We start from the raw sequence: 9,332 nt of genomic DNA, 5'->3' as shown, positions 1-9,332 counted from the left end.
GGCCCCGCGGCCGCACGCACCTGCCCGTCCACCAGGTGACACCGGGGCACCAGGGCGCAGCTGGGGCCCCCGGAAAACACCTGCCACCCCCGGTGCCGCCAGCAGCCAGGCCCAGCGGCCTGGCGAGCGGCTCCCTTCCCAAGGCCCCGCCCCCTTCCCTCGCCCCACCCAGGGGGCGGGGACCGGAGGAGCCTGCGACTCCTCCCCTCGGCGGACAACCCGGAACTGCCGGCCGAGTCCCCTGCGCCTGCGCGACGGGCCGACTCCGCGAGGGCGGGGCGGGGCGAGGGCGGGGCGGGCCCAGTGCGCCTGCGCAGAGGCGGCGGCGTGCTGCGTCGTTACATTTGAACCGAGTGGCGGGAGCTGCTGGGGCTGCGCGGAGGCCTGTGCGGGGGGCGCGCGCCGGCGGCGGGCCTGGCCATGGCGCGGCAGCTGTCCCGGGAGCAGGGCATCACCCTGCGCGGCAGCGCCGACATCGTGGCCGAGTTCTTCTGTGAGTCGCCCGCGCGGCGAGCGGGAGGGCGGCGGGCGGAAGCCGGGCCTCGGCGGGGCGGGAGCCAGGCCCGGGCGGGGCGGGCGGGGATGGCGGCCCCCGCCAGCGGGACGGGGGTCGGGGGAGAGGCGGCGGTGGGCTCGCTGGGGCGGTGCAGAGGGCGGCCCGGTGCCGCCGAGGCCCGCAGGCGGTGTGGCCCCGTCCCGTGCGCCCGGGCCGTCCCGCCTCCCCAGTGACGGAGGCGGCCGGGCGGGGCTCAGGCCTCGGCGCCCGCCGGGTGGCTCGGGCCGGTGGGGAGCCGGCACTTCGGGAGGCGCCCTTTAGAGCCGGGCCGGTCCTGCCTTCCAGCTGAGCCTGGCGGGACTTGTGGGGAGGAGGACGGGGGGAGGGGGAGGGCAGGGGAGGAGAAGGGAGGGGAAGGGTCGGGGGGAGGGGCTTTCGGCCCGCCGGGCGGTGACAGCTGCTAACCACGTGGTGGGCGTTGGGGCGCCGATTGCAGTGGGGTGACATTGGCAGCGGTAACCTGCGCCTTTGGCATGTTTCTTCTGTTGCCATAGAGATGCAGGTATCTCTCTCTCTCTTCCTTGGAAGCCAGATTTTGAGGATGTTTAGTGGCACTTTATCCCACGCTGCTTTCAGCAAGACGCAAAAACACGTGTGCTCAGGCATTGACAGCCCAGCACCACACGCGAAACCCGAGCCCGCAGCTGCTCTCTGCATCTGCTCCATTGTACGGTGTTAGAAATCGGTAAGGTATAACGTCACCTCTCTTTCGCTCGCAGCATTTGGCATCAACAGCATTTTGTATCAGCGCGGCATTTACCCGTCCGAAACCTTCACTCGCGTGCAGAAGTACGGGCTCACCTTGCTGGTCACCACGGACCCCGCGCTCATGAAGTACCTGAGCAACGTGGTGGAGCAGCTGAAAGGTAGGACCCCTGGGAGCAGGTGGGGCTCGGCGGGGCTTCCAGAACCCACGGGTTCCAGCGTCTGGGTGGTCGTTTGTCAGCTGTGCACACAGAGGTGTAACACAAGCGACCCTCTCAAATACAGCGTCTCTCCTGGTGGGAGGAAGCACATAGCATCGTTGATACTAGGGATCTGATAGACGGCCTAACAGAACGGCCTCCATCGTCTCCCTTACAAAGGGACTTTTGCAGTTGGGTGGCCAAATGGAACCAGTTGAATTTTACATAATTATTATCTGTTGGGGGGGAAAAATCACTGTATAGCCCTGACCAGTTTGGCTCAGTGGATAGAGCGTCGGCCTGCGGACTCAAGGGTCCCAGGTTCGATTCCGGTCAAGGGCATGTACCTTGCTTGCAGGCACATCTCCAGTGGGGAGTGTACAGGAGGCAGCTGATCGATGTTTCTCTCTCATCGATGTCTCTAACTCTCTATCCCTCTCCCTTCCTCTCTTTAAAAAAATCAAAATATATTTAAAAAAAAGAAAAATCATCATTCTCCCCTTTAAAAAAAATCACTAGTCTTAATGATACATTTCCTGTACTTGCGTGGAGTCTAAAGCCATCATTATTAAGATCAAGTAAATAAAATTGTTTTTCAGTGTGCGAACTAAAACTTCAAAGAAGTAAGAAGAAAAAGAACTAAATAATAGAACAGATAGTAGAGTGTTCTCATTTTCACCTGTTTCCATTTGTCTTTTTCAAAGAATCCAGCCTGAGTTTAAACATTTCATTTTTTTTCCAGAAGTTCCTGTGTGGTGGGAGCAGTCCCGGTTCCCATCTGTCTTTCCTTCCTTTATATTTCCATGTTTCCCTTCCATGTTTCTTTCCACTCGAGATTCTCACTTCCCCTTGTTCTGAGCTGTGGGATGTTTCTACCCATCTGCCCATTGGTGTCCAAAAAGGGCTACAGTGGTCATTTTGTCAAAATCTTTAATCCACAAATCCTATTTTTGTTTGCTTGTTTCAAGTATCTTTATTTTTAAAATTTCATGGTATTTTTGTTAACTTCAGGGCTAAATCGCCCATAACCTGTCACAGGGCTGCACTCAGATGGTTTGGCCTGGAAGCCTGTGGCAGCTGCTGTCTAGGTCTTCGCCTTGATTTGATGGGAAGCGAGACATGGCTAAGCTGCGCCTGTGACATTTCATCTCACGTCTTCCTAGACCTTGCTGTGTAACGTCTGTCTTTGTTTTTGTTAAAACTGAGGACTTACTCTTTTAGAGGTGAATTGTTCAGTCTGTTCGAAACCAGCCTCCACCTCTTTGTTCTCACTTGTGTTTCTGACCTCTCTGTTTCGATTTGGATGATTTACAATTTTAAAGAAAAAAAAATTACCGCCTACCCCAAAATCTTCACATTACCACCCAACCTCCTCCTGTTCAGAGCTAAAATGATACAGAGTTGTGGGTCTGTGCCAGGGTGGGCAAGGCCAGGAGGCCAGTTCCAGCATATGGCCTGTGTTTTTATTTTTTTATTTTTACAGAGAGGAAGGGAGAGTTAGAAACATCGATGAGAGAGAAACATCGATCAGCTGCCTCCTGCACACCCCCCACTGGGGATGTGCCCACAACCAAGGTACATGCCCTTGACCAGAATCGAACCTGGGACCTTTCAGTCTGCAGGCCGATGCTCTATCCACTGAGCCAAACCGGTTAGGGCATGGCCTGTGTTTTGTACTGTCCGCAAGCTAAGAATATTTTTTACAAATTTAAAAGAATGTGCAGCAGAGATCTAGGTGGCCCACAGCCTGAAATATTACTAAATTGTTTTCTGTCTTTAAAAAGCACGCTGCTGATTCCTGAATATACCCCCCACTTCTTCAGGGCTCAGTCTCAGGCCCCTTCTCACCAGGCGCTAGATGGCCCTGTGCACCGCCGTGTGCCATGCAGACGCCTGCGGCCAGGCCTCCCCAGCTCCGGCCCCCATGGAGTGCGGCCGGTCTGAGGTGCTTCAGAGTCACATACAGAGCTGAGCGGGGCCATCCCCCTTCCAGTCCTCTGGCCTCAGGGACCGCATCAGCCGTGCAGCCAGTGACAGGCCAGAAACGGGCATTGCCCTGATCGCGCCTCTTGCTTACACTCGCAGGCAGTCCAGCTACCCTTCATGGTATGACCACGACAGCGCCCTGGCCTCTCTACTACCCCGTCTCCCAGTTCCCCCGCAGGCCTTGCCCACCTCCTGCCTGTGTCACTAGCCAGTGTCCCTTCTTGCCTCCCGGCCCTGCCCCTCATCACAGCCAGACGACAGTTTGAAATGCACGTCTGGTTACATCACGCTGCTTTAGGCAGTCGTGCCTCCCTGGGCTCTGGAGGTGGCATGTCTTAAATTTGTGCTCTCCCTCCTCACCGCAGCGGATTGGCCTGCCGTCCTCCCTCTGTCTTCCCTTTGGAGTGTAGGACTCGGTGCCTCCTTCCCGCTCTTGTGCTGGTTAGTGCTGTGGGTTCTTAGAGCCAGACTCTTGTCTCCCCTGGTGAGAACTGCTGGGGGGTCCGTTTTCCCACTTTGCACTCATTGCACCGTGGAGCTCACCTTCCAGGCAGTCATCACAGCGATGGTTTGACATCTGTTGGTGCGATGGTTAGATCAGCGCCAGCTTCCTGCGTCCCCACCGGGAACTAGAGAGGGAGGGCCGCCTGGTCACTGCCCCCTGCACCCAGTGCTGTCCCCACTAACAGGCCGAGGGAACGGGCTAGGCTGTGGCTGGGCAGCGTGTGTGCGGCGGGAGGAATGTGGAGGAGGGTAGGTGTGCGGCGGGAGGAGTGGGGAGGAGGGTAGGTGTGCTGAGGTGGGCAGGGTAGGTGTGTGGCAGGAGGAGTGGGGAGGGGGTAGGTGTGTGGCGGGAGGAGTGTGGAGGGGATAGGTGTGTGGTGGGAGGAGTGTGGAGGGGGTAGGTGTGTGGCGGGAGGAGTGTGGAGGGGGTAGGTGTGGGGCGGGAGGAGTGGAGGGGGTAGGTGTGCTGAGGTGGGCAGGGTAGGTGTGCGGCGGGAGGAGTGTGGAGGGGGTAGGTGTGCTGAGGTGGGCAGGGTAGGTGTGCGGCGGGAGGAGTGTGGAGGAGGGTAGGTGTGCGGCAGGAGGAGTGTGGAGGGGGTAAGTGTGCTGAGGTGGGCAGGGTAGGTGTGCGGCGGGAGGAGTGTGGAGGGGGTGGGTGTGCTGAGGTGCCCGCGGAGCATCTCTGACCAGCAGGGCGCCCCCTCCTGTGCCGCAGATTGGCTGTACAAGTGCTCCGTGCAGAAGCTGGTGGTGGTCATCTCGAACATTGAAGATGGGGAGGTCCTGGAGAGGTGGCAGTTTGACATCGAGTGTGACAAGACGGCCAGAGATGACAGGTGAGTGTGAATTAAGTCATTTCCACTTCCGTGTATTTTTTCCAAAACTTGTTTTCCGTACTGAAATGGGTCCTGGTTATACTGAACTCGTTCCGTAAGGCAGCCTTGTTGCTAACACACGTTAATTTGTTCCGGTCCCTGGGGCAGAGGCTTGCTGAGGGGAGCACGTCACTGGTTTGTACAGTTAGTGTTCGTTACCTGCTCCCTCCGTCTCCGTAGGAGGGCCCAGAGTTAGTGTCTGGGGAGTGGGCAGAGCTGCACACGTTTGCTAGGTGGGCCACTCGGGGACGTGTTTGAAGGTACTTTTAGCCACAGGGATACTCCTAGACTCTCCCAGGCTCCGGTGCAGCTCTAGTCCTTCCTGTCTTGCTCTTAAGTGTCCAGACCCCCGAGGGGAAGCGCCCACCGTGAGGTGCTGGCGTCAAGCACTGTCCGGGGCGGCTCTGCTGCGAGGGAAGTCACGTTTGCTTCTGCAGCCTTTGGGCTACCCAGGAAGCGTGTGGCCTGTGAGGACTATTGAGGCAGCGGGGAAGTGGGCATTGGGCATCACTACAAGTGCCGAGTGACTATGCCCAGCACCTTTTCCATGCTGCTGCCCGTTCTACTTTTCAGAGGCGGTGGATTCCTAACTGGAACACCTGACAGATACGCTGCGCATCTGATCCTAGTAGATGAGTGGGTGGAGGAAATGAGATAACGGCACAGATGGTGCCCCTAGCACAGGTCCTAAGGATGTACTGAGACTCATTTAAAGGAAAACGAACTCCTTAAAGTTTACTTGATTGACTTGGAAGCATTTCACCAGGTAAATAATGCTGTCAGTGTTTGAAATAATGTAACAACTAAAAGTGAATGGATTGGCTTGGTCTCCTTGACAGTGCACCCAGGGAGAAGTCTCAGAAAGCCATCCAGGACGAGATCCGTTCGGTCATCAGACAGATCACCGCCACGGTGACCTTCCTGCCGCTGCTGGAGGCTTCCTGTGAGTAGTTAGTGTCTCCCACGGGCTTCAGAAGACAATCTGCGGCTTTAAGAATGGCCCCTTTATTAATGCCCTCTTAGCTAGCCGCACGTGCTGTGAGTGGGGAAGAAGGCATTCTAAGGCAAAAGTTACGCAGTATTCCAGGAAATGCGGGAATGCTGAGGGGCTGACAGCATTCAGCAGTCTGGTGTCACTCCTGTCACATTCTCGCTTTCTGCATGTTCCGTGTACATAACTAAGACCACGGCTGTGATGACACCTGCTCTCCCGGGCGGCTCCTTCACACACCAGACAGCTCCCGACTCTGCGCAGCATGCATGCCACAGCTCACACGCCATTTCACGTGATGAGACGCTCGGCAAATAGTTTATAATGGTTTTCTTGTTATAAAAACAAAACTTGAATTTTTCATAAGATAACGTAAAAGGAGTGCAGTATTTTCTGCACTAAAATAGGTTCCATTGAGGACGAGCGATAACCCAGTGCTTAGAGACCAGGCCGAACTGTCTGCTCTCACTACCCGTCATTCACCATGGAGACAGGGAGGCCAGTGTTTCGAGAACACAATGTGCTTCAATGATTTTATCCCCAATTTAGGTTCATTTGACCTGCTGATCTACACAGACAAAGACTTGGTGGTGCCTGAGAAGTGGGAAGAGTCCGGACCGCAGTTCATTGCCAACTCTGAGCAGGTCCGCCTGCGCTCCTTCACGACGACCATCCACAAGGTGAACAGCATGGTGGCCTACAAGATCCCCGCCAACGACTGAAGGAGCCGGGGCGGAATGGAATCCCACACGTGTGTCCTGAGGCCAAGTCAACTGTAGTTCTTGTTTTGTTTCATTGATACTTTTGAGGTGGGGAAACTTAGCCTTGTACTTCACTGCACTGCGTGTTGTCCATCTGTTTGTGCCTGTTTGACTCTCCATGGGGTTGACATGATTTCCATAGGGTTGACACTGTTCGAAGGGAACCAGCAGGTCACGTCAGCACTGGAATGTCACCTCCTTTGAAGGCGGAACCTGGAGATGGGAAACTTTTGCTATTCAGCGAAATGCCTTCCTAAATCAGAACTTTCAGTCAAGTAGCCTGACTCCGAGTCTAGGTGAATATGGAACAGCAACAGAAGTCCGAATATCAGAATCTTTGTTTAGTTCTAAAGTAACTGATCAGCCACAGTCACAGTCTTCCTAGCAGGTCCTTTTGCCATTTATTTCATTTGTATAGTTTCCATATTGAAAACCCTCAATTACTTGACTTTAATGTATATAATTTACACTTACAAATCTGTCGCTATTTCTCCTGTTTCAATTCCGCTGATACAGAACTCTTAATGTCTTTTTGTGTTTTATAAAATCAAGCTTTAAATGACTGATAAAGTTATGTGTGCATGTTTTAAATTTGTCCTAAAATATCTTTACACGGGTGTGGGGTTACTCCAGTTAAACACTGATTAAGGTGGGCTCAGTACAGTAGTTCCCCCTGTCGGGTTTGGTTCCATGGTTTCAGTTACCCACAGCTAACCACAATCTGGATATATGAAATGGACAGTTCCCGAGATAACCCATCTCGCACTGAGGTTTCAGATTGTGTGTAGTGTGACGAGACCTTGTGCTGTCTAGCTCCGCCCTCCTGGGGACATGTGTCACCGCTTTGTCCAGTGTTTCCACACAGTAGTTCCCCCAGCCCATCAGTCACCTGGTAGCTATCTTAGTTATCAGATCAACTATGGAGGGACCACAGTACTGTGTTCAGGTCACCCTTAGTTACTTCATCATTGCCCCAAAGTGCAAGGGCAGTGAGGCTGCCAGTTCAGAAATGCCAGAGAAACCATAAAGGGCTTCCTTAAAGCGCACAGGTGTGTAGGTGTAGGCAAAACCAGTGTACATGGGCTGTGGTACTACCGTTTCAGGGGTCCACGGGTGACCTGGGAACTAGCGTATTGCCCCACGGATCAGGGCTGGCTGCTGTACAGCAAGTGCTTTCTTGTGCCAACTGAGGGTGTTAGGCCTCAGGATACGAGTGAGTCTTAAAGACCAGGTTCCACACGAGGGTGATGCCTCGGCCTGGCCTTGGATGGGGCTGACTGGAGGAATGAAAACATTCCAGATGAGCTCACACAGGTCTGACAGCCCCTGAAGGACCCTCTGCCCAGGCCACCAGTGAGATGGAGAAGTCAGGCCTCTGGGAACGTTTCCACGGAGACACGCCCATCTGGACCAGCTGGCTTTTGCTGTGTAGAAGGTCAAGCCTTTTCCCTGCGAGTCTGCAGGGGACTGTGGCCTGTGTCCTTCCCATCGTGTGGGCAGTCACGTGTCTCATCTCCCACTGAGGCGTGGTGGCTGTCCAGACCCTGAAACTTCCCACAGTCCGCGGAGCGGGGCCCTGCTCACGGCGGAGCCCTTTTCAGGGGCAGGAAGTGCTCTCCCCGGGAGAGGGGCAGGGACACCTGATGGACGGGATCTCAGACCTGGGCTGTGCACTGTTTCTGTAGAGGGCCAGGCATGTGGGCTCATAGCCGCCCCAGCCGGTCCTGGGAGGCCGGCAGCAGCTTCAGACACCGGAACCGATGAACACGGCTTCGTGCAGTGACGCACAGACTTGGGGCTGTCCTGGCCCATGGGCTATGGCGGCCGACCTGACCATCACACTGGCTCTTTGGGTCCCAAGTGTTCAACCCCCACCTGGCTCAGAGCATTTGATTTCTGATATTTAAGGCTCATCATTTCAAACATCACCTGTTGCCTCCATCCATGTCTCAGATTGGATGTCCTCCCTGACACCTTGCTGGCTATTCGAGGACACCCCATAGTGGTTCCCATCTGCAGACCTCAAAGGGAGGTTTTTGGGGACGTGGTGCATGGATAGACGAACCAGCATAAAGGCTCTATACCTCCACTTTCAATCACTATAAACACAGAGGCCGAGTTAACATTATTAGAATGCATTTGAGTTTCTTAGGTTCATTACCCTTCTATACATTTTAGAATATAGACTCAAAAATTATTAGCTTAATAATGTTGGTGTCCACCTAGACCAGGGGTGGGCAAACTTTTTGACTCGAGGGCCACAATGGGTTCTTAAACTGGACCGGAGGGCCGGAACAAAAGCATGGATGGAGTGTTTGTGTGAACTAATATAAATTCAAAGTAAACATCATTACATAAAAGGGTACGGTTTTTTGTTTTGTTTTTTTTTAGTTTTATTCATTTCAAACAGGCCGGATCCGGCCCGCGGGCCATAGTTTGCCCACGGCTGACCTAGACATTAAAATTTATTTTACTTTCTCTTCATTTTGTTGCTTACTCTAAAAATGTATCTTAATTTTATTATACCCTCAAGATCAGAATAGCTATATAACTCTACACTGTAAAAACCTGTATTTTCCACCAGATGTCACTAATGTAATATTCATATTAGGATGAATTTCCTTTGATGCTAAAGACTAATCAGCTTTTCTTATTAGAAGTTAACATTGAGATTTCCGGCTACAAAAATATAAAAACGTCAGGGGGGAAATACAGCATCTGTTCTTTGCCAAGCACTTCCACATGAATTATTTC

General features: G+C 53.7%; 1 protein-coding gene across 1 annotated transcript; it reads left to right on the top strand.

Annotated features, from left to right (window-relative positions):
- Positions 1-312: 312 nt before the first annotated feature.
- MAD2L1 (mitotic arrest deficient 2 like 1) lies at positions 313-7,148 on the top strand. The gene is made up of 5 exons (XM_059695585.1): positions 313-493; positions 1,276-1,422; positions 4,667-4,787; positions 5,666-5,769; positions 6,367-7,148. The coding sequence occupies exons 1-5, from the start codon at positions 421-423 to the stop codon at positions 6,537-6,539; spliced, it is 618 nt and encodes a 205-aa protein (XP_059551568.1). The 5' UTR covers positions 313-420; the 3' UTR covers positions 6,540-7,148.
- Positions 7,149-9,332: the final 2,184 nt, after the last annotated feature.

Source organism: Myotis daubentonii, chromosome 5 (genome assembly GCF_963259705.1).
Source record: "Myotis daubentonii chromosome 5, mMyoDau2.1, whole genome shotgun sequence".
In the NCBI taxonomy this organism is placed as follows: domain Eukaryota; kingdom Metazoa; phylum Chordata; class Mammalia; order Chiroptera; family Vespertilionidae; genus Myotis; species Myotis daubentonii.
The sequence above is the reverse complement of the archived record's forward strand: the minus strand, read 5'-3'. Positions and strand labels throughout refer to the sequence as shown.

Bases quoted from the DNA above. Each gene is read 5' to 3' on its own strand.
- MAD2L1 (XM_059695585.1), top strand. From the start codon at position 421: ATGGCGCGGCAGCTGTCCCGGGAGCAGGGCATCACCCTGCGCGGCAGC. The intron at 494-1,275 runs GTGAGTCGCCCG...TTTCGCTCGCAG, and splicing joins CATCGTGGCCGAGTTCTTCT to CATTTGGCATCAACAGCATT. The intron at 5,770-6,366 runs GTGAGTAGTTAG...TCCCCAATTTAG, and splicing joins GCCGCTGCTGGAGGCTTCCT to GTTCATTTGACCTGCTGATC.